The sequence below is a fragment of the Rhodamnia argentea genome, chromosome 3, assembly GCF_020921035.1.
Source record: "Rhodamnia argentea isolate NSW1041297 chromosome 3, ASM2092103v1, whole genome shotgun sequence".
Classification (NCBI taxonomy): domain Eukaryota; kingdom Viridiplantae; phylum Streptophyta; class Magnoliopsida; order Myrtales; family Myrtaceae; genus Rhodamnia; species Rhodamnia argentea.
In genome coordinates, this window is record NC_063152.1 from 31,142,729 (window position 1) to 31,167,622 (window position 24,894).

At 39.9% G+C, this 24,894-nt stretch overlaps 2 protein-coding genes and 1 non-coding gene across 6 annotated transcripts; 1 reads left to right on the plus strand and 2 right to left on the minus strand.

The window, feature by feature from the left end:
* Nucleotides 1–176: 176 nt before the first annotated feature.
* On the minus strand, nt 177–1,998 carry LOC115746488 (probable xyloglucan galactosyltransferase GT19). The gene has a single exon (XM_030682267.2). It carries the CDS (start codon nt 1,671–1,673, stop codon nt 354–356), a length of 1,320 nt encoding a protein of 439 aa, XP_030538127.1. The 5' UTR covers nt 1,674–1,998; the 3' UTR covers nt 177–353.
* A 738-nt stretch (nt 1,999–2,736) lies between these two features.
* LOC115746569 lies at nt 2,737–2,828 on the minus strand. The gene has a single exon (XR_004016048.2). It is a non-coding gene; the product is annotated as a small nucleolar RNA snR60/Z15/Z230/Z193/J17 (small nucleolar RNA).
* A 12,053-nt stretch (nt 2,829–14,881) lies between these two features.
* Nucleotides 14,882–19,582, plus strand: LOC115746491 (probable trehalose-phosphate phosphatase F). Of its 4 annotated transcripts, XM_048276679.1 has the most exons (14): nt 14,882–15,152; nt 16,217–16,218; nt 16,757–16,852; nt 16,939–17,406; nt 17,502–17,642; nt 17,732–17,803; nt 17,935–18,060; nt 18,167–18,223; nt 18,326–18,427; nt 18,537–18,614; nt 18,721–18,790; nt 18,890–18,960; nt 19,059–19,151; nt 19,264–19,582. In XM_048276679.1, exons 4-14 carry the CDS (start codon nt 17,143–17,145, stop codon nt 19,315–19,317), a joined length of 1,128 nt encoding a protein of 375 aa, XP_048132636.1. In that variant the 5' UTR covers nt 14,882–15,152; nt 16,217–16,218; nt 16,757–16,852; nt 16,939–17,142; the 3' UTR covers nt 19,318–19,582. The 4 variants fall into 4 exon arrangements, 3 of the variants coding, with proteins under 3 accessions (XP_048132636.1, XP_048132634.1, XP_048132635.1); XM_048276677.1 differs by lacking the exon at nt 16,217–16,218 and having other exon boundaries at nt 16,747–16,852; XM_048276678.1 differs by lacking the exons at nt 14,882–15,152; nt 16,217–16,218 and adding an exon at nt 15,241–15,425 and having other exon boundaries at nt 16,747–16,852.
* Nucleotides 19,583–24,894: the final 5,312 nt, after the last annotated feature.

Genomic DNA, 24,894 nt, shown 5'->3' on the forward strand with positions numbered 1-24,894 from the left:
AATCTGAGGCCCCCTCCTATATAAAGGGGAGTCCTCCTTCTCATTTGATCATCTACAAAAGAAATAGAAAGTATTCCTCTCCAGAGCCTCTCTCTACACAATCCAAGTTCCAAAGGAAGCCCGAGTCGCCGCATGGGTTGATCACAATCTACCGGCCCGTGACACAATTCTGCAAGAAAGGAAATATTTCTGAATCTTTATTGCTAATCAGATACATATAATGTAGTTCTTTCTGCAATTTTTGCAGACAATAAATAAGTGGGACAAAAAAAATGAGGGACAACAACAGACAAACAAGACAATTACAAACAGAGCACAAGAACGTAGTAACTTCGCTCTCAAGTAAGTGAAGCTCAAGCTGAAACCTCTTGGAGTCTTGCTTTGATCCTCTTCAGAGTACCCTCAACTGCAATATCGACTGCATCCATCTTAGACCTCAGACCAGGTGAGCCTCCATGTCTTCTGTACATGATCCTCGGTATCATTTCCACTACTTTCTCTCTCATCTTCCTCACTGTCTCTGTTGGTATCCTCATCAGCACGTCGACGATCCTCAGCCCTTTGAACACCACCTCCTCCTTCGATATGGACACCGAGAACTCCTCGAACTCTTCCTCCGGCAGATGCCACCGGTACTGGGACCTCGCCGATTGGTCCTCGAAGAACACCGGGATGCACCCAGCAAGGAGCGAATCGAAGGTCGACCTCCGTGTCGGTGTGTCCCCAGGGGGTTGCAAGCAGAATGCGGCCTTCAGCATCGGCCGCATGTAGCGGATCGGGTTGTGCTCGCAAATGCCATTCGAGCAATCCACGAAATCACAGGTCTTCGTGTAGTACCCACTGTCTGACCCGGGAGCTTCTGTCCCATTTTCGCACTCGATCCTGATGCTCCTCCTGATGTTTGGGGTCGCCGAGATGCCGCCGCCACCAGCAAACAGCATCAGCGCGGTGCGGTGAGACTGGCGGACCCGTGCCATCCACGATTTGAGGAACGTGGAGTCCGGCGGGTGGAACGAGGTCGGGTAAGGGATGGCTTGCTCCTGCCAGGGCCAAGCTCTGGCCTCGAACGTCAATGCGGTGACGTTGAAGAACTCGGGCAATTCAAGAAACGAAGTGCCCCAAATGGGAGGGTCGTTGGACAACGGCTGCGAGAAGTCCCAGGCCGGTCGGGCCATGACCAGGAAGTGGTCGTGACCCAAACGCCTCTCCCAGATGCCCGGATCGTTCGCTTTCAAGAAGCGGTAGAGATCGAGGCCGTGTTCGGTGCTGGAGTTGACGTCGCGGCCGTAGAGGTATCGCAGGGCGTCGAGGCCGGCGTAGTAGGGGAGGAAGATGGCGTCGGCGACATCCGGGTCGGGGGTCAGGCAGGGCAGCTCGAGGACGCGGCGGTGGAAGACGAGCTCGAGCATGAGGGGGTCGGTGCGGAACCAGCTGCGAGAGCGGTTGTGGGTGGGCTGGCCCAGGCCGTGGTTGGCCAGATACGGGCAGAGGTCGTCGAGAAGGGGGTAGTCGGCGCAGGTGGCAAGGAGGTCCAGGTTGAACCGAGGCGGCAGGCGGCGGACGTGGATCCGGCGGCCCGAGCAGCCGTCGGGGACGGCGGTGGCGGGGTCTGAAAGGGTCAGACTGAGAATGGAAATGAAAAGGGAGAGGAAGAAGGAGATGGTGGTGGCCATGTCCCAGAGAGAGAGATTTGTCAGTCGTCCATTGAAGGGAGGAGGAGATTTGATCCGGTCAGATCTTTGCACCACCCCACACTCACTCTCCGTATCGTGGGTTAGTTCGATCGAACTCAAAGTCACTACCTTTCTCTCTCTTCTTTCTCTCTCTACTGTGGCTTTGTTGCGTTTTTAACTGTCGATGGAGGAACTTCAGGAAGACGATGACTCTGGAAAAAAGGCCTGAAAATGCGGCGACCATTTCTTGCTTCGTGAAGGACGGGGGATCATCAACTGCAATTTCAGCACAAATCATCGCATTCGACTTCAAATTGCTTATGAATTGTTCATCTTGATAAGAGGAGGGTCTTAAGCTTGACCATAAAAGTTGGTGATGATAGCCCTTCCATTGTCGTTACTTAGAAGACCTCACAGGTTTTTTTTTTTTTGGGTAAAAAAAGACCTCATAGGTTAAAGGATGCATTTCGCGGATTAAATGAATTTAAACCCTCTCCTTTGCAAAGTGGGGAAAAGTTATAAAAAAGGTCCTAAAATATTTTACATTTGTATCAATTCAATTTTAAATTTTTTAATTATAACAGTAAGTCCCGAACTTTTTGATGATTTTCCTATATAGTCTATCTGACCAATTTTAGTTTGAAATCACTAATATGAACGCCGTCCGTCTTACGTGGTTGGTCGACACTAATATATACAAATTTTAATTTTTTTTAACTATTTTTTTGTTTTAATTTTTTAAACTTTTTTTCTTTTTCTTTTTTTTTTGTTTCCCAAATGTGAGTCGGCGAGAACATTCGGCATTGCGTCACTTGCCGACCACAAGTAGGGGTGTCAATGGGGCAGGTTGGGTCGGGTCTCATATAGGCCCGACTCGGCCCAAAACCAAACAACACCAAAATTGGCTCGACCCGGGCCGACTCAATACCCGCATTATATAAGTCCAAGATAGTTGGGCCGGGCCGGGCCGGGTCGAGTTTTTTTTTTTTTTAATTAAGTCTTTTGTGAAAAGACAAACACCACTGATCAGGATTTGCAAAAATAGAAGATTAATTCTACAAGTTAGGTTCATCGGATAGGAGCAAAAGACTATTGAAATGTTATAATCACATAGATTATCATCCGAATTATGCTTCTAATCATCACATGACCAATTCTTCAACCAATCAAAATTGTGAAATCAAAACCCATTTTCAAAATTTAGGAAATTTTCAAGGCCGGAGCGAGCCGACCCGGGTCTTTTTGATGACCCCAACCACAAGCAAGAGGGTCGGGCCCTTGCTTGGATCTAGGCAAGGGCCGATGGGGCCTCTTGGCCCTCGCCCGGATCTTGGCGAGTGTCGCAACACCTAGAGTTGTGAAAAACAAAAAAAGTAGGAAAATTCAAAAAGATATTATAAAATTACCCAATCCTCTAATTTTAACGGTCCTTTCCATCTTAGACAGAAGTAAGAGTACCACTAAAAAGCCTCCTTCTAACCGCTTACCTCTATTTCTTTCATCCCCAACATACTCTTGATACGAAAGAATCTATTCCCGTTAGTGTCAATCATACCACATAGGACGGATGTCGTCCATATCAGCTTTTTCTAGCGAAACTTGGCCGGATTGACTACATTGACAAATTATAAAAAAATTTAAAGATTCAATTTGTACAATTGAAAAATTTAGGCATCAACGCAATAAATTTAGGAATTTTTCGGTACTTTCACCCTTCGCTAAAGAGTAGCTTCGTGTTCTCGAGACCAAGGAAGAAGTCATACCTGGATCGGCATAAGCCTCTAGAATCGTGCAAACCATCCCGTCTCCGCTGATCGAGTTAGGCCGCAGCGGAAAGTCGGGTTGCAATAAATTTGTTCTAAAGAGGTAAGTATGTTCATTACAAAGGCCCATGATGTTTGAGGTAGTTGTGAAGGGCCCACTAAGGATTTGGGCTCATTCTAATTCGATGCAAGCCTCTCTCTCAGTCGAATGCAGTCGGGTTAGTAGGGGAGGGCAAGGCACCCCAAGCCCAATCTCCATGCAAATGGGTGCTCGTTCTACTTCAATTCAAGTCTAAATGTTGGAATATTTTAAAATTTTAAACCTCTCATTCGTCTAAAATTTTATCTATCTTCATGTATAGGTTGACACTAAAGCTCCATTTTGCTTCCTGAAAAAGATTGATTGTATCGGTCGAAGTAATTAGTCGGCAAAAAATGTTTTGATTGACAACAACAATTTATGTATGAAAAAAAAAAAAGCAGTAACGAACTCGTTATTCTATTAATCTGTTTGCACCGTTTCAGCATCTTGGTGACTGATCCATTGTTCTAGGGTTCAACACGCTAGATAAGGTAGAATCTTGATTTAATTAACTCTCCAGGCTCTCTCACCAAACCCCAAGCCGAATCTTCATGCAAATGGTGCTCGTTCTCCTTCATTTCAAGTTGGGAAAATTACCAAAAAAAAAGTAGGGAAAATTACCAAAAAATTCATAAATCTATTGCAATTATGTCAATTCAGTCATAAACCTTTTGCATTTATGTCAATTCAGTCCTTCCGACTAACTTTGGCCTGTCGATGCCGACTTGGTGTCGCCTGCATTGATGTGGCAATTTTTAATAATATTTTGATAAATTTTTTAACAATTGTTTCCTTACACCTTAGGGCCAACGAGGGCCGCGACGCCCTCACAAATACTAAAGTATAAGGAAAAAAGAAAAAGAAAAGAAAAAAATTAAAAATTAGTGAAAACTTCAAAAAATTGTTGAAATATTATTAAAAATTGTTACGTCAACGTCGGACGGCCAAAGTAGGTTAGAAAGACTGAATTGGCACAAATGCAAAATGTTTAGGACTGAATTGGCACAAAAAAATATTTATGATTGAATTTGCACAATTGTAATAGGTTTAAGACTTTTTAAATAATTTTCCCATTCAAGTCGTATGCCATTCGACCAAAAAAAAAAAAATCCTATGTCCAATTATCGGATCAAGCTTGACGGAAAATGTTGGAAATATTTTAAGTTTATGTTCCTCACCTCGGTATAAAATTTTATCCAACTTCCCGTATAGGTTGACAGTAAGGCTCCGTTTGTTTCCTAAAAACGGTCCTCGTAACGCTGAAGTAGGCATTGGACAAAAGATGTTTTATACAAAACCAAGGACGACAGTAAAGACTCATTATTCTACTAATCTGCTCGCGATTTTCAGGATCTTGGCGTCTAGTCCATTGCTCTAGGGTTCAACAACGCGAGATCGGGTAGAATCTTGATTTAATTACCTCTCTAGGCTCTCTCAAGAGCGACAAGATTTAGGTCCACTAGTCATATGTTCGGCCATGCGCTTTCTGAACTTGGCTTATTTAACACGAGCAATTTCGACTCGAACAAGTCACAAAACATATTGGACGACGCATCATCTACTATCTTTATTTGCAAGGAACTCGTGCCAGATTATATTGTAATCTGGTTACTTTGACGTGTGTGGAAGAGGGTGTCCTGAAGCGGCAGCGCAATAAACAAGTTCCACTAGACATCATAGATCTTCTTTTCCGGTTCTTCTTATCCACAAAAGGGATGGATTTTAAGAATATAGAATGGCAGATATGGCAAAAAGAATTTTTGTTAAAAATATCCACTTCCACGAGTAATGTCGGGCGATTCCGAGTAATATCGCTTGTCAAGAAACGATTCGGAGTCTTGTCCTGAGAAGTTTAGGGTTTGTCAAGAGCATTTAGCTTGGAGAAGAAAACTGACAGACCTAATTCGAAAATCTGCTGAAAACCCTTTAGATCTTTCCCACTTCTGTCCCTAATTCACGCCAATCCAATGCCTTAAGAAGAGCGAAACGCACATATATTATATGCATAGATCAGACTGATTGACCACGTTTTAGAGCAGTTATGATTCCCTAGCTATGCTCCACTAATAATGCACCAATGTGGTAGTTGATGGGATCGTTAACTTTTATTAAGCTCAGTCCAACGTGAGCTTTTGGACAAAAGGAGAAACCATGAGCTTCTTTCCATGGCTGGAAAGTCTGTGATGAAAACCCTAGCCAGCTTCCTTGTCCAGCAGACATGTAAGCCAAAGCCCAGAAGGAGGAGGAGCCCGACAGCAAGATGTTTCCCATAATTGAACAGAGTTTGTCGTGACTACCTCTGTTAACTTGTCCTATGCTCTCGAATGAGTATGCATGCACAGTCCCTATTGGCTCAGAATTGATGAGATTCATGTTAGTGTAGGCCAAATGGGACTCACGTACCATAATGTTTAGTGGCAAGCTGTACAATATTGTACATGCAATATAACTTTGGACGTTTGGGCAATGAAGGACAACCAACATTAATTGGATTTTGGATATTCACATGAGGGACAACAAACATTGATTGGCTTCATTATTCACGTTGGATGTATATATATGTATATGTAGCACTTGCAGATAAAATGTCCACACAAGCTCAAAAACAAGAATCGGGAAAAGTGCCAAAAAAAGTCGTAAACCTATTACATTGGTATCAATTCAGCACCGAAGCTTTTAATTGGATCAATTTAGTATTGAACGTTTTCACATTGGTATCAATTAAGTTTATTCGATCAATTTAGGCCTAAAATCACTGGTGTGGACATTTTTAAATTTTTTTTTTTTAAATTGGACCTTTAGCTACTTTGACTTCTTTCATTTTGGACAACAAGGGCTAGCAAGCCTTCGCTAGCAGCTGAATAGGGCTAGCAAGCCCTCGTTGGCCAGATCTAGGTCAAGGCCACCTCGCTTGCGGCTGGTGGGGCCGTGAAGGCCTTCCCCGCTGCTAGCGAGGCCACGATGGCCTCCCTTAGGGCCTTCGCAGCCCTGGTACGGATCTGGCGAGGGTCGCCGGCGAAAATGGAAGGAAAATATCAAATAAAGAAAAAAAAGAAAATTAAGAAAAAGAAAAGAAATTTTTATTTAAAATATTCACGTCAACGCCGACCAAGCCTCGTAAAACGATCGGCATCCACATCAATAATTTCAGGCCTAAATTGACCGAATGAACTTATTCGGTATTAATGTGAAAAAGTTTAGGATTAACAATTGAAAGGTTGAAGAATGAATTTGTACCAATACAATAGGTTTAACACTTTTTCGTATGGGAGAATTATATAAGCGTTTTTATTATCCTTTCGCTGAGTGTTGTTTGGGGGAGTTATGTACCTAATCGCTTTCCCGATATCTGTTCTTTTCTTGACCAAAGAGGGTCAAGTGTGAGGGACAAGAAAAATCGAAATACTTCAGGAAAGATGAGCATTTTTTGACTTGGTACATGAAGCCACCATTAAACTTTGATTTCGAGAACCATCATTGCTCCCCCAATGTCAAAACAATTTGGTCAGTTTGACGAAAAAAACAAAGCGTTCACGGTAGTGAGATTGACAATACTCATGGTGCCAAAAAACTCGGAGACTTTGCGTGCTTTCCTTAATTATATCGTATGAAAGACATTTGGAGGCGGTAATAGGCGATCCCTAGTTCTACCTCTGCATGGCAAAAATACTAGAATAAATTCTAAGCTAACTTGTTGCGGAAAACGAAGTTATTGCCTTTGATGTCACTGATGATGCACTCCAATTATCGATCGCCTTCTCCGGAGTTCGGAACTCAAAACCCTAATTTCCTGCTTGTTCTATCTTTTGCATGCACGCATCGAGATCAGAAGATTGACCAGAGAAGCAAACACGCGCGTTTCGAGAGTTTTAAGACGACCACATGCTAGTCCCAAAATATATGATTTTGTCTTAACGGAAGACATTTGATTCTTCTCAATAAGAGATTACATCGAGATTCATAGGTTAGTATCGGACCACGACTAATTTAACTGCATCTCCCGACCACTTTTCAATCATAGGTTAATAAGAAACTCTACTTCTTGTCCTAGATAGAGATCGGGAAAATTCTCGTTTGAGCGAAATGATGATCGAGCATAAATAGTGCTGGAATTCATAAATTACTATGTTGGGTGATGTCTATATTGTTAGTTTTTTTTTTTCCGGCGCATTTAGTTTTGAGAATTGATTATGCATCAGTCTTTAGGCAACTGTAAGATTAACAGTCTGTTTTTGGACCACAAAAGAATATATAACAATTAATCAAAAACTGTTGTGGGGTTCGTTCTTTTACGAATTTATGTGGCTCGCGATATTCTGTTATTCACGCAGTTTCTCGAAGACTGTTATGCTAGTAAAGCTCGTTATTATTTTAATATTCATTTGAACTTCCAAATTAGGGTTTGAGGAATACAAAGATGCGTTTACCAAAATAGTGAAATTCGGCAGATGACATCATTGGCCATAGATACCGTCATTATCGTCTGAAATCTTAAAAAATTGGGGAAAGTCTTACATTTTTCGTCGAAGTCAGGTACAAACGTTTGACCCAGGAGGCGTGGAGTACGGGGTATTAACTCATTTTTGTTATGGACAAGTACGAGGTGGAGAGGGGCGGACACGAGTTTCAACTTGCAAACGTATGCCCAGAGGAAACGTTCCCGGAGGGCACGAAGAAAAATTTCTCAATATTAGGATGCGTTTGTTTTCATGAAAAATTTAATATTTAGGAAATATTTTTTTTTAAATGAAAGTTTATATCGCTTGTAACAATAAATTAATAAAAAATATTTTCATCACCTGCGAAAATAGTTAGTCCTAAATTGTTGTCGATGATGAAAATATTTTCTGCTGACTAATTTTTCTCAGCAATATAACTAATTATTTTTTTGAAAATATTCTCCAAATTTTGATTTTTTCGAGAAATAAACGCATCCTTAGTTCCGATCCATAGAGATAAACTTAATTACATGTAAGTATGAAGCGCTAATTATGTGCCTAAAACCCTAACTCTAGAAAATTAGTACTTAATAAAGCTACCAGAGAAAAAAATTAACCGAAAATTTATAATACCTTAAGAAACCTAAAGAAGGATGGTGCTAGCGTAACGGCTACGGTTACCTAGAATTTCTGAGGTGGGATTTTTTGCCACAAGGTTTCATTTTGTAAGAGATGGGCGTTAGAAAGTGATGTCTTTCTAGTTTATTTAAAGCAACAAATCAATGAGAATCAAGAAATAAATAATTCACAAGAATTTGAAGTGTAAATTTTTTTTTAATGGACGATGGGTATTGCTCCATCAAATAAATAGTGCATTATAATTGTGGGTTATGTTAAGATTTTGAAGTCCGTTTTAAGGTACAAATGTGAAAACTCTTTTCTGGATTTATACATGAATACACAAGAGAGCCCCTAAAGTCGAAGCAAGAAAGACTCATCGATCTGTTGAGATACACGTGTGATTTGTTTTAGAGAAATCTCACATTGGAGAATTAATATGGGATTGAGCTGTTAATATATCTTAGTTAGCCCATAACTCATTAGCTTAAGCGTTTGACTAAAGATGCGTCCAACTGGATATGTTGAAAGGTTCGGACTTAGATTCCCTCTTGATGATCTCCCCGAATAAAGACATCGGACTTTTACTGCGCACTCCCAACACGATCAATCTTGTGATTTTGATTTGCAGAAAATGAATCATAATCAATGAAAGGAACTGTGAAAAGGGCACCTCATCCTTTGCGCTAGACTTGTAAAGAACAAAAAATGTTTCATTAGTCTCAAAAACAACATTTCTAATACTTTTCCCACCTTGGAAATTTGATGTATATTTCTAATAACACTGATAATCTCTTTTTTGGCGATACTATTTTAAAACTCGTTAAATTATTTTGGTAGTTAATTTTTCATATTAATTGTCTTACTTTCTTTTGATTATTTTCTTTCCGTATATAAGAAACTCCGCTTACGCAAATCTCAATGAGATTTTCTATTCCTGAATTTCTAAAGAAATTGAGAAAAATTTACTGAGTGTTACTATTAATATTGCCAAATTTTCATTTTTTTTTTCGTTATCAATAAGTCTCAATTGAGAGCAATCAAAATGTCAACTCGCGCAAGTCTAATCTCACGAAATTTCGCGCCACGTGAATTTCTATAAGGGTATTTAATATGATGATTTACATGAATTCCATACATATAGATCTAGATCGTTCGAGGATCGTTACAAATTTAGTGAATTTTAACTGTTGGTCGTGTAGATCTCTCGTGGATCTGACGTCATTGAACAATGTTGACATTGCTTGATTCGATCGACGGGGATCGAATGGCACGTTGCCTTGTCAGGAAGGGACGGCGATTAGGAGGTGGGTCCCGGTTTTATTTGTCATAAACGTGGATGACAACACGCTACCTTGAATGTTCGACCAAAACAAAACAAAAAAAAAAAATTGTTACCTTGTGGATCCGAGGTCGGCTTCCCCAAACCTCTCCTGTTTTTTAAACGGTCAATTTCTTTTGCAGTTTCATTTTTCTTTTTAACGGTCCACATCTGACCGCTCCTTCTTTTTCGAACCGGTAGAAAATAGATAATTTCCGTCCAATGGGGATCAAATTATAGTTAGGATTGGGAGGATAAACACAACAAAATAAAGAGTTAACGCGAGAAAAAAAAATCATAATACAATATTTATCCGGATTCGCCCTTAAATTTAAACTAGAGCTACATCTAGCGGGGGGTTCCACTATAATTGGTACGTCCACTAAGTCATAACTCTCAATTACAATGGAGATATTATATATAACAGTAGCGGGAAAATTACCAAATTTTTTTTAAATTTATTGTGATTGTGTCAATTCAATTATAAATTTTTTTTTTGTCGATTCGATCATTAAACCTTTTGCAATTGTGCCAATTAAGTTCATCGGGTGAAGTTTGGCTAGCCTACGCTGACATGGACGCCGGCCACCCGGCAACCAAATATTTTAATATTATTTTTGAATTTTCTTTATAGTTTATTTTCTTTTTCTCATTTTTTTTTATTTTCTGTTTTCCCCTTTTCTATTTTCCTTCCCCCTCCTCCTTCTTCATAGGGATGCCAGTCTTCGAAGGAATGCTAGTGGCCGAGGTCCAGTGATCGGTTAGAGGGACAGCCGGCCTCGTAGGGGCCGACGAGGCCGAGCCTTGCCATGGCCGGGCGAGGCACGCCCCGGCGAGGACGCACGAACCGAAGCCCTATACCCCACCATCTTCCCCCTCCCCGTCGCTGTTCACCGCTCTTCAATCCCTCTCTTCTTCTCCTCTCTTGAGGGTTCTCCTTCTGCACTTCCAATTTCCATTTTCCGATTGGGGTTTCAGCATCTAATGCTCCACGTGTTCTTATTTTTTCAATTGGATCAGATGACAAAAATCGGAGATGGTGACGCGTCATAATTGGAGCACAGAGTCGTTCCTTTTCTTGTGCGGCCAACGAACAAAGTAGTTCCTTGCCAACCATCCTGACATATCACCAGATTCACCACCCAGAGTCCCTTTTCCCCCAAAACAAACACCAAGCTTCCATTTTTTCTTTTCTGTTGCTCTTGAGATTTCAGGCTCACAACGGCAAGGTCGAGCCTCGCCAAATCTGGGTTGGCGAGGCTGACCGTCCCTCTGGCCGGTCACCGTGGTCCGGCGACCGGCAACCGTCGTTCTCTGAAAAAGAAGAAGGAAGGTGAAGGGAAAAAGAAAAAAGAAAATAAGAACAGAAAAAATAAAATAATTCTGAAATAATAATAAATTATTCGATCGCTGGCCGGTTGGCTTCCACGTCAGCACCGGCCTGCCATATTTATTTGGATGGATTGAATTGGTACAATTACAAAAGATTTAGGATTGAATCGGTAAAAAAAAATGTTTAGGATTGAATTGACACAATTACAATAGGTTTATGACTTTTTTGGTAATTTTTCCTAATAGTAGTTATTCATGGGTCAAGTCTAAAGTACCAATAACTATTCAGCGAAACCCTCGTGTCTTCTTATCGTTGAGGAATATGAATCACACTCCAACCGTTAAGATAGACAATTCAACTTTCATCGTGTACCCGGATCTAGGGATGGCGGACAATTCACGGGTTCCATTAGAACTGGAAAAATCCCTGTGATTATTGTCCGATCCAATATTTAAACTCACGTGCGTCACGCTGTCCATTTCTATTTACGTGCCGTTTTAAGAGGGATTTCGCTTAGGAGAGCGGGGTTTCGACCTAAGAGAATGGGCAAGGCATGTGCGTGTCTAACGTACATACTGCTACACATGTTTTCCCGAAAGTGCCGTAAGCTTGTCCATTTAATCACGTGTTGACTTTGAGAGGTGAGAATAGTGAGAATGAGTTATCGGCTTGAAGAGTAAGAACGACATAAATACACGCATTTGTATGTAATCTTCAGTAAATTTTTTGTTTTATTGCAATCTCTTAGGCTCGGTTTGTTTTTCAAAAAATGAATGATTTAGAAAATAATTTCCTAAAGTGCAATCACTTTTATCGTTTAAAATAATTAATCAATAAAAAATAATTTTCATTATGGATGACAATTTATGTATAAACATTTTCATCGATGATGAAAATATTTTTTCGGCATTTTATGTCTAAATAATTTATATAAACGATCATTTTTCAAGAAAATATTTTTCAAAATATTCAATTTTCGCGAAACAAATTGAGCCTTAGAGTAAATTATGCTAAGCACGTATAAAACCCATTTCGTATGATACTCACGGAAAAATTCTTCATTAGCACGCGTATATATAGGTATGCGCGTGTGATAATATCGTCACAATCACATAAATAGTTGTAAATACTCCATCTAGAGTTTATTTATTCTTTGCTTTTTCTTATGATGATGTAATTTCATTTCAAGTCATTTTGATTCCATATAATCTCTCAACTCTCTCTATCTAATAGCTTAACTTTTTGGATTGAATTTTTTTAACATGATATTAGAGCCAGCGATATTCCTTCTACGTATGTGCGTCCATCCACATAAGACAATTGCTTGACAGCCGGTTTTTAACAATTGCCTCGGTATTATATGCTTTTTTTCTCTGTTTGGAACAATAAATTGCAAATAGCATTAAGCTAGTGTACCACTATATGGAAAATATGGCCGTAAAATGAATATTTTTGTAAAAAATATGTTCACAAAAACGATTGCTCATACCGATTACAAAAATGAAATGTCCACAAAAACGATTGCTTGTATTGATTACAAAAATAAACGAACGACAGCCGGTTTAGACATAATTTGTCGCCAATAATAAAAATATTTTTAATTAACTGACTATTTCGAACGATATAAATCATCGTTTTTCGAAAACATTTTAGACATCGATAGATCTCGGATTCTTGCTTAGTTTATAACCTTGGACATTTATGATGGTTGCTTCCAATTATGTCTCTGCATGCAGCACCTCAGGGAAAAACGAATCCCACCATCCGGATCTAGCGCTTACGCTTTTCGTGCGAGCTCCCATCCGACGAGTCCACATCAAAGACAAATCGAAAATTTCCTAGCCTTTAGCCCATTCGATTGAACCTAACATTTGCGATGTGTACATGTGGAATTGGGCATGTCGGGCGCTGTCACCCCAACGTATTTTGGTTGGCCAGAAATGCCGACCTTTACCTAACTATGTGTATCATTATTATAATATAATTAAGAGAATCATTAATGAAAAGGACACAAAAAGAAACTACTTGAGGAGAAAAAACCAGCTTTCTTTTCGTTTGGTGGGAATCTTTTGCCTTAAACTTGAGGCAATGCATAAGAGAAAAGAAGGGTAGATCTTATGCCCACCCTATTGTCCGAAAAATAGAAATTTGTGTACCAAAGTTTGGGGTAGTGAAATATTCCTTCCAAAGATGTAAAACTTGTGTGCCCCGAATGGAGAGACATGTTTCCCTGGTTGTTTCTGAAGGATTTCGATGCAAAGACGTTTTTTTTAGGTCGGACCATTTTAGGTGTCGCTATAGTCTGTGGCATGACTTTGCTTACGTAATTAAGAAAAATGCGTGTAAATTGAGTAACGTGGTTATTTTTCTAGAAGAAAAGCTCAAGGTGAGGTCTTACCACCGCCTTTTATGTAGTTGGTGCTTTCATTTATAGTCTATTTAGTCGCTTGGTAGGTCTTAATGAGTATCCTTAGAGACTTAATTCGCCATAGCTAAAAGTGACAAGAACCCGACTGAACTTATTAACGCGTCACGACATATCCGATTGAAACGAAGCTAGATATTATAATACACGTGTGGCGAAACCCTAAGAAGCATCGGAGCGCATGTTTCGACCGTCTTCGTCGATAAATTAATCACGGTTCGTGCTTTTGCCCTCTCAGCATCATCGCATGTCAATGAAGTTGATACAATAGATTGTCCACTGCCCTAAAGATGAAATGGTGACGTCGAGATATCATTGCCAATTAGGATCTCGGGGTCCACATTACGTCCACGCAAAGGTTCGTGCTACCAACAGCCGTAAAATCAAGAACAACTCGAATCGGACTCTCAATGGCCACACATGAACCTTGGCGTTTTTCCTTCTCACATAAGGCGATACCACGATCACAACGTGAAAGCCGTCGCTTATGTTTGGCCAAAGCATACACATTTAACCTTCCTTAGCGGTCACGCGATATCCCGAGCCGTTTCGAAAGCTTACACGGCCGCGAGACCGAGTACAACGGGGCCGACACCATCTTCTCGTATAGTCCATCTCTGCCTGAAGCAGGACCTCATAACCAAGCTAAAACTGGATTCAACTCTACTTGTTGAGGATCAAATTACAATGCCAAACACTTCTCTGACCACATCGCTTGACTTTGGTGACTTGTCCGCAATTCCGTTTAATATGTAATGTGATCTCTAATTTTTTTAATTTGCTCAATATAGTTCATAAACTTTACCTCAATATTCAACGTAGACCTTGAACTATATGAAAATGTTCAATGTGAACATTTTCATATAGTTGAAAGACTAAATTGAATATGTACTAAAAGTTCAGAGATCTTATTACAAATTAAGATAAAGTTCAAGGACCCTATTGCACAAATTCAGAAATTCAGAGACCACATTAGATTAAAATTCAAGGATCATTCGTGTCTTTTTTTTTTTTTTCAAATTGAGGCATGCACCCATATTTTTGCCCGTGTGTTCTTATGGCGAGGTTATTAATTTCGTTCATCATATGAAATCACATGTAAAGTTTTCTTGAATTATAGGTCCTGTCTTGTGATCGGAAAGAGAAATAAAAAAAGAAGAGCAAGACAGAAGGAAAAGAGAAAGAAAAAGAAATGGAGGATGGAAAGACAAGAAAAAGAAAGGAGATGTCTGCGGAATCCCGCTCTATAAAAAGGCCAGACCACCGCGCCGTCCCTTCTCTTCTGCCTCTGCGTTTCATCTCTCTCTCTCTCTCTCTAAAAGTCCAAAGCTTCGACCTTGTTGGCGTTTGGCGACAGAGACAGATTTCTTCTTCTTCTTCTTCGACGCCCCTTCGTCCACCAATTCTGTTCAATCAACTCGTCTTCGTCCGCCACGGCTGACCTTCTTCCTCCTCAAACTGCATTCTTTCCGAGGTCGCTCGAGGGGGAAAAAAAAAGGTAAGAGCTGCTTTTCGGCTGTTGGTGATTTGTTGCATCATGCACGTCTCTTGACGACCGTATCGACGGAAAAAGATCGTTTCTTTAAAACTCGCGTTGCAGTGCGAAACAGAGTCCGCGGCTGGAATTTCGCTTGATGAACGTTCTTGATACGGCAAAATCGAATCTTTTAGTGTCAGCCGCGGTTTATGATGACGATACATGCATGGAAAGTCTTTCCATTTCGACCCGCAGTGAGTTTCGGCGACAGTTTCTTCAGCTTTCGATTTCAAGGTTTTTGTTTTTATGCCTGCTCGGTTCGTCTAGGACCATATGATAGCGGTCCCGTAATTTTTAACGCCGTATAGTTTTCGACGACGCGATTTTCTTGATTATTTTAGAGCACTGAAAAGCTTTTCTGCTAGTTTCGGCTTTGAAAGAGCTGTACTTGCTGAAAAGATAGCGACTTTGAGGACCCCATTTGTTTATTTCGTTCATAAGTTATAGTTTACGAATAACAGTTAATTGATTGTCGGTTGATGTAATCCCGGTGGATGATGTTGATGTCTGGAAACGGGTATCAAGCACACTCTTTCGAATGCAAAACCGTGAAACGGGTCCTAATCACTTTCTTTCTATGTGAACTGTTGAATAAAAGTTTTGATGTACTCCAGCTTACCTCTTGATTGGCCCAGAAACTTCTGTAAGTAGTTGACAGTCTTGAATTGTTTCAGCCTATGTAGTTTGAATTGAAAGTGGGCAAGAAGGTAGATGTTGCGTTCATTTTCTTGTTTATTTTTCCCCCATTTTTTGTGCCCGGTGGCATCTGATGGTCGTTTTCTGTAGTTGTACTGTCCTTTTTCGCGGCAGCGATATAAACCCTGTCAATTTCCTGATGGGTCACACTATTATGCATCTGTCAAAGTGATTAAAGAGATTTATACATGGTATTTCATGTTTTTTCTAATTTTCGATCTAGCCCTTTAGCGGCCTAGATCGAAAATGATTTTCTTTTGTGGGATATGAGATGGTGTGAAAATGATTTTCTTTTGCGGGATTTCCTTTTTCTATGCATGTTTTTTAAGAAGTTTGGCCTATGTTCCATGTGCATTGTCTCCGTAGGAATTTGTGACTGCACCATAATGGTCCCCTATTGTCTTCTCAATAACAGTTGTGACAAACTGGAAGAGTTCTTTGAGAATTATAAATTCTCGGATCGTCTTGCTGATGATTACACGTACCGTTGATTACTCTCTTGAGAGCGTGAAGTCTGTATAAAGTAAATTTGGGATAGAAACATTGAGATTTTGTCTGTGTTGTTTTTCACTTACTGCCACATGGTGCAAATACTGCGTGCCATCTTTTCTCTTTCTGCATTTTTGTCTCTTCAATTTGTCATATGAAAGTGTCATGCAAAAATTTCGGACTGATTGTTGCATATGAGTATAGATATCCAGCACCAAAGTCATCAGTGTTTGCATATTCGGTTGCCCTTTTCCGTGTCTACATCTGCAAAATGGGTTCTTTACCTCCTGCTGCTGGACAAAGTTTCCAGGGCTAAAATAATTCAACAGGCTCAAACTTCAGATGCTAACATAGTGATTTTCGTTTGCAGTGACCTTCAGGAAGGGATTGAGCGCGCGGGATCTAGAAGATAGTTGCTTTTCTCAAACGTTTCGATGAATTATCCACTATAGATGCAGCGCTTTGGAAATGAGAAGGTATTTTTGGCATAAAAGCTACCTGTCTCGTTTCGTGTTAATTATAGTTTTCTTGCTGAATGTTCGTGTTTTATTTTCATGACCAGATCTCAGGAACTCAGCACTTAATGGACTGCACTCCCAATAGCAGTGATAAGAGAACTCTGAAGAGGTGGTTTTTCATCGACAAGAGGGTCGGATAAAGCATATTCCATTATAGATTATAAGTCACTCTTAAAAGCGCAATTACCGGAAACTGACAGCTCAATCAATACGATCCATTGTCCTGTAGTGCTTGTGTTCTTGATTCAATGGAACTTAAGTCTACTCATTCATCTCCTGTTCTTGCCGATCCTGCACCCATTAACAAGACAAGACTAGGCATTCTTTCCACCTTGTCCTCTAGCAAATGCATCCCGGTACCGAGGAGAAAGCCAGGAAAGCTCGATGAGGCTCTCTCTAATGGTTGGCTAGATGCAATGAAAGCCTCGTCTCCTCCTCGTAAAAAGCTCATAAAAGGTTATTCCGTTGAAGTTGCTTTAGATGATGCTGAGACTGCCTATTGCTCTTGGAAGGTATTCTATTCAATACTCCTAAGATTTCTAAGGACTAAATTATGCCATTTGCTCTAATCCATGCTGTTTAATTGCAATTTCTCTGGATTGCACAGATTAAGCATCCATCAGCACTCAAGTCAATGCAGCAGATCACGAAGCGGGCTAAGAATAAGAAGATAGCCATTTTTTTGGATTATGATGGGACTCTTTCGCCAATTGTAGACAACCCTGATGATGCGCTGATGTCTAGTGAAGTAAGAATAACTTTTTTTAAGAACAGAAGCCCTTCGTTTCTCGGTATTCCATAGTTATTTATTTTAAGAATTTGTCAATACATTTTCAGATGCGTTTGGCCGTGAAAAACGTTGCAGAGTTCTTCCCAACTACCATTATTAGCGGGCGGAGTCGTGACAAGGTATTTGGAGGACTCCGCTTTGGAGGGTGCTCGGAACATTATAAGCCTTTAATGCACCTTTCAACTTTCACTTCTCGATTGATAGTCCGAAGATGTCGGGCCCGATTCACATCGGTTTAATTTCTTTTTAGGTACATAAGTTGGTAGGACTGACTGAACTTTATTATGCTGGAAGCCACGGGATGGATATTATGGGTCCTGTGGGCGTTACCGCATCCATTGACCATCATGGCTGTGTCAAATTAACCGACAGACAGGTATTTGAAGATCTACTGGAGAATGTATGTATTTGATTCTCCTGGGGGAATAAATTTAATGTCGATGCTTCAACATTTTAGAGATGTTTGTTCTTACTATTTACAGGGTGAGGAATCAAAGCAGTACCAGCCCGCTGGAGAATTTTTACAGATGATTGACAAGGTGCGCGATCGCTCTGCCTTCAATTTCTTTTTTACGGTACGGTATCTGTATATATATGATAAGTGGATTTTGAGGAGATTGATTCTTGACCTGGGCATGCAGGTTTTTAGAACCCTCGTCGAGAAGACGAAGGGAATCAGAGGCACAATAGTTGAGAACAACAAGTTCTGTGCCTCAGTACATTACCGAAATGTAGACGAGAAGGTCAGGGCTCAGGACTTGCTGCAGTTTGTAACTTCCTAAGGGGGATGCAGTGATGTTCGATCAGCTTAACTTCCGAGTCTCCTTTTAATGGCTTGCTCTCTGATTTCAGAATTGGCGCACTATTGCTCGATTGGTACACAATCTGTTGAAAGACTACCCGCATCTGCAAATAACTCACGGACGGAAGGTGCAGTTCTTGTCTCGATCCCAGCACGTTCATCTGCGAACCGTGACTTCCTTTCGTTAAGCGGCTCTCAGTAATTTGTTGCGCATGCTTCTCTTTGGCTATCCAGGTATTAGAAATCCGTCCTGTGGTGGACTGGGATAAGGGAAAAGCGGTCGAGTTTCTGCTCGATTCTCTCGGTATATTTCCTTTCCGGCCTTAACTCTCTTCTTTTGCGGCACATAAGTGGACACGCGCGCTATGCTGCTACAAATTACCTTGCTTTCACGTCGGCACAGGTTTCACTAATCAAGCCGACGTGCTCCCGATCTACATCGGAGATGACAGAACTGATGAAGATGCATTTAAGGTACTCCGCACATGCGATGTTGAATCGTTTTTCCTCCCCCTTTTTCTTCCTTGAAGCAAGCATGCAAATGATTTGGCCAATTTGGTGATCTACGTCAGATGCTGGGCAAAAAGAAATGTGGCGTTGGGATTTTGGTATCTTCAGTCCCCAAAGAAACAAAGGCATTTTACTCTCTAAGGGACCCATCCGAGGTGCGAATTCTAGTCCATCTTTCGAAACTACTTGTCGCCTCGAAACTTTTGGTCCCGTTTTTTTTCAGAAGCATATGCTGATATACGACGTATGTGTTGGAATCGAATGTAGGTGATGGAATTTCTGAAGTCTCTCGTGGCGTGGAAGAAGATGGAGGACGCGTGAAGGATGTGAAATTGTAGAACTTAGTGTCATAAGGCTAGGAGATTCGAATTGGATGCTGTCTATGCTTCTAATAGATCACGGCCGGCGCGGTCGAAATCGGAGCGAAATTTTTTTTGCTTTTCGTATCTCGGCCATTTGGTCCGTGTAGTTTCTAATGTTCCTATGCTATGTGTAGTGTAGGGGTAACATGTGTTGTTCAGCATGGTTGCGCTTATGAAACGACACTCAACTTTTATACTCAAGAACAACTTGTTAAATGACTAGACATAGCTGTCGACCAAGGATTTCCTCATCTCATCCACAATAGCACCGGGTTGCGCTAACCTCAACCTTGAAAACAGTCTTGACGACGAATAGTTTGGTCGGATGCGGTGTCCGAACCTCAAAATGCTATTTAGTCATTCACGGTCATATTCGCCGCGATTACTTCGCTGTCTTGGTTCACGGCTCCGGCCACCAAAGGAACCTAGAGGAGGGTCGAGAGCTCATCCAACTCTTCAATGGATGATGTGTCTGGATGAACCTGGGAACTTGATAACGCTAATGTCTATTAGCGTTATTAGCGTCCTTTCGGTATCAATAAGCTAGTTGGTTGTTTATTTGTTGGTTTGTATTTGTTAAAGTCCGGGTTTGTCCTAACCTAATTTAGAAAAGAAATTGACGAGAAATGTGTTAAAATGTGGTGCGGGAACGAAACAACCAAGTAATTGAAAGCGTTTAAATAAAGGTATGGGAAATAAATACCCGATACACGTCGGGCAGAGAATATACATGGCAGTGTTATAAGCCCCACGACATGATCCAAAGATCAATTCAAGTTCAATTTCTTTTCTAAAGGATTGATTTTCCTAGACCAAACTAGATGTGTACAGTAAACCTCCTAAACTGAAGGGATGTTAAATAAACGAAAGAAGTTAATTTTAACTCTGAAACCCGAATTTTTTTATTTTTTATTTTTGATATGTTCTTACTTTTTCTTTTTTCTATCTAAAAACAGGACCCGGTGAAGACCGAAATGGTCTAATTGACTTGGTCCCGGTCGGACTGGGCTCGACACATGAGCCCGATCCGCACTATGGCCCAGCCCCCTAAAACCAAAGATAAAAGGGGAATCCTAATTTATACAAGGCGGGCCCTAATATTGTTGTCACGGTCCCACTTCACCTAATTGATTCGAGCCTGCCTGGAAAAACAAAAGTCAAACAAAAAAAAAAAAAAGTTACCAAAGTTCACGAGCAATTATTAAAATTACTTTTGTGCAGATGGCATTCAGCTACCCATCGTCCTTGGACAAACGTACATGAATGTCTCCTATTAAGTGATTTAGCCCCTTCTCCGGTGAATCTCGATTACTCCTTTTGAAATTTCAAAATCGCTTCCGACTTGCTCTAATTTGTCAATTAGATGCAATTTCATGGCATGTCTAAAATAAATACCAATTGCAATGAGGCCAACTGAACGCCGTAGAGATAGAGACTTTGGATCCATATGTTACGCGGAAAATGAATGATTTGAAAAAAAAAAATCCTAAAATCGCTTTTTATTGCTTAAAAAAATGGATGAAAAAAAAAACATCATCATCCACAAAAAAAAAAGCATAAATTGGTGTTGGTAACGAAAGCATTAATTATCAAGTATTTATTTTAAGCTTACATACAATCATTTTTTAAGAAGATGTTTTCCGAATCATTCATTTTTTACGAAATCGATGAATCATAAGGATTGCAAATTCACATTGTGATACCTTAATCCGAGAATCATCACATAATCCATTATTTATTAGCAGTGAACATTTACTCATTTATTGTTCTACTCCTTTATATATTGACCTCCAGTCGTGTCGTAAGCTCAAGTGTGGCACTCAAGAATACAATGAATTTGAGCATTTTCGAACCCCAATTTTCCTTTTCTTTTTCTTTTGTCATGAAATTTTTTTTTATCACTTAAATGTCATGATGCAACTTCACTGGTTAAATTGAGGGATTAGCAAGCCCTTAACCCTAAACCCTCTCTTTTTGCCTTTCTCTTGTTCTTTTAACCCAACTTTTTTCATTTAGGGTTTCTTGTGTAGGAAGGAAAGGGAACTAAACTTATTGATTATAGCTTATGCTAGTTATGAACGTGGTGGAGACATAATTAATGAAGAGTGAAATTAAAAGAATTAATATATCAAGAACTCGAAATGGACAATCTTTAATTGCATGGGAAGCAAAGCCGACACCACTAGGTTAGGACATTGATGAAAGATGTCTAGGGTTGATCATTTTCCACGCAAAGCACACGTTCTTGCTCTTCTTTATTCGTTATCACCGAGATTTTGCAAGGTGTGATTAATGTTTAGGATCAATTTGGGGGTGGTTCCTTTGTCGCTGAAATTATGTAAGTTGGAGTTCTTTTCCTAACTCCTTGACTTTAGGAGCGATTAAGGCAATTTCTTTTGTCCATCTACCCTCGAAATCCCAATTGAGTTTTGTTCTAAAAGTCTGCCTTTAGTTGTCCGTGTTTAGATTGTGATAACATAGGATAAGGTTGTATTAGAAATTCTCCAAATATCCTCCAGATCGTGAAAATCTCACCACATATATGGTGCAATTTCGAGATAAGATAGATATTTATGAAAATCTCAATTGCATGGCACGGTCTTCCCAATATCCAGATCCTGTTCTCCGTCCTTAAACGCGACTTACGAACGGTAGTTGGATCTCTCTGAGTGTTTAGGATTCGAACTTCCGAGATTTGATTTTTTTTTTTGTGCAATTCTATATTATATTGATTTTCTTGGGTCAAAGCTGTAATGGTAGTGGTAGCTGGCTTGGCTATGTTGAAGATAGCAAAAATCCAACATTCTGGCGGCTTATATTGTACGATAAAAGGCAAGACATCCGCGTTCCTGTTCAGACAACATCATTAATTGGGAATTAATTTCATCTTAGTTAACTATTATTTTTGCCCGTTGTGGTTACTATTATTGATCCTTGGCCCACTCTTGGGAAACCCATAATTATTAAATTTCGGGCTACAATGTTTGCCGCCAAGCAAAAGCAAAAAGCTTATCGAGTGAATGCTGTCTCACGAATTGATTAACAAAGCTGGTTTTTAGGCGTCAGGTATGGAGGTTGATTGAGCCTATTGCTTGATCCTATCCCTACATTAGTAGGTCCTAAATGTACATTTACCTTTTTCTCCAAGTATTTCCAGGGAAACCATCAAAGGAAAGTATCGCCACGTACAACTCGACCAATCACTGCGATCATTTCATAGCTCTTTGTTGCAGCCAAACACCCTTCGTGATCGTGCCAGGGTGAAGTAGTAAGTGAGAAAAGGAGAGTGCAAGATGATGGAGGAAAGTATGGAAAATGTTATAAATCTTTTGTATTGGTATTAATTCGGTCATAAACATCTCAATTGGACATGAGCTGTCCCGCAATAAAGCCCGTCGTTGCAATTTATTTCTAAGTTTTTTCACATTGATATCAATAGAATCCATCAGGCCGGTTTAGGTCAGAAATTACTGACTTAACCCTAACGTAAACATTTTTATTTATTTTCATTAATTTTTTTTTCTTATCTGTTCTTTCATTTCTCATTTTTTTTTCTTATTTCCCTCCGCCAACCTCTATGATGGCCAGCTAAGGTCGTTGACCGCTGGTGAGGGATGGGCAAGGCCACCCCTCGCTCCCTCACCATATTCGACAAGGGGACCCTCATCCACCCTTCCCTAGAGGCCAACGGGTGCCGAGACGCCCTCTTTTGGTGAGACCCCTAGCCATTGCCATAGGCCAACAAGGGTTCCCTCGCCGGATCCGGCGAGGGCCGACCTTGTCCGGCCCTTGCCTTTATCAACGGCTATTTAGCGCCGAAGAGAAATAAGAAAAAAAAAAAAAAAGAGAAGGAAAGGAGAAGGAAAAAAGAAAAGGAAAAATTAATGAATTTTTTTAATATTATTTAAAAACTAAAAAGAATATCCAAGTCACCGTCGATCATCATGCCACGTAGGACAATTTGCTTCCACATTAGTAATTTCCGATCTAAATTAGCTAGATGGACTCAATTGGTATCAGCATAAAAATGTTTAGAATTAAATTAGTCCAATTGAAAGTTTTAGAACTGAATTATTATCAATGCAAAATATTTAAGACCTTTGATACTTTTCCTCAAGATAATGCATCCGAATGTGTTTTTTCCTCCAAACTCAATCTTCAAGTTTTATTTAAAATATTAAAAAACAACTTTTTGGAGGGTGAACAATTTATGAATCACAATCGAAATTATAACAAAATAGAACTATCGAAAAATGAATGTCATCTTGGAAAATGGCAAAATGTTTTATTTTCTTTTTTGGAAAATTCTAGCGGAGCAATTTCCGCTTTCGGCTCGCCATTTTCTATCGTGACTTCCATTTTCCATTCTCTTTCCAAAGTAAAATCTCAAAATAAGTCTTACCATTTTTGAAGAGGGAGGTTGGGGATTCGAGGGGAGTGAGGTGGGGACGCATGAGTATGAAGCGAGTTTCGTAACTCTGCACACGGCACATAACGCACACGGTGTGGCTTATATGGTAAAATAGAATTGTATAAAACAAACAAAAAAAAACTTGAAATTTTTTTTTGACATAAATGACGCGTGTACTTTTAACTCAATATATAAAATTATTTTCGATACTTTAATTTATTCAATATTATCTAGAAATTTTAATCTAATATATAATGTGGTTCACGAACTATTAATTAATTTAATTTAATTTTTAAAATTTTTTATACGTATTCAATTTAGTCGATAATTTATTTGCGTGACTAAGTATTCCTATTAAATTTTGGAGGAGTTTTTCTTTTTTGGGGGGGTCAAATTTAAAACTTTAAAGAGTAGGTAACCTAAAAATATAAGAAATTGAAGGAGGGTTAAAAAGCGAAGGGGTCTATCGGTCACTCCCGATAGTCAAAAACAGAGAAAGACTGAAAAGCTGATGACCGAATCAAGCGGTTAGCATGTGTCGTTACCTAACCAACACTTTTTCCTAATTGCCCAATTTTATTTTTTTCGAATTAATTTATTCTTCCAAGAAAAGCAAAAAGAAAATAAAACATAAAAAAAAAATGGAAAAGGAAAAAAACAAAAACAGGCTCTAATTAATTAATTGATTGCGGTGGGGGGCCCCACGCGTGGGAATGGCGATGGGCTGGCAATCGTGTGGCGCTTTCAGAGGATGATCTGGAGTTTTTTTTTTGGGGGGATTCTCTTTCCTTTTTTCTTTTGTCTTTGTTTTGTTTACGTTGGAGACGAGACGCCAGTGGTCAAACGTTAAATCCGCCGTCTCTGCTCGGGGGAGGAGCACTTGGTATAATAATGGTGTCTGGTTGGTTGATGATCCCTGTCCTGGGCGCATTTAATTTAAGAAGGTAAATCAGAAAAGGAAATCAAGACTTGAGATTCGAGGACTCAAACGAGCTGTTGGTGCGATCAATTTTCTAAAATTTCGTCTTTTGACGATAAGCTATCTCACCTTCTCTCACTCGAGAAAGTTCAGACCTTGCTCTCTCTCTTTTTGTCTGTCTCTCTCCACGCCATGCATAGTCGTGC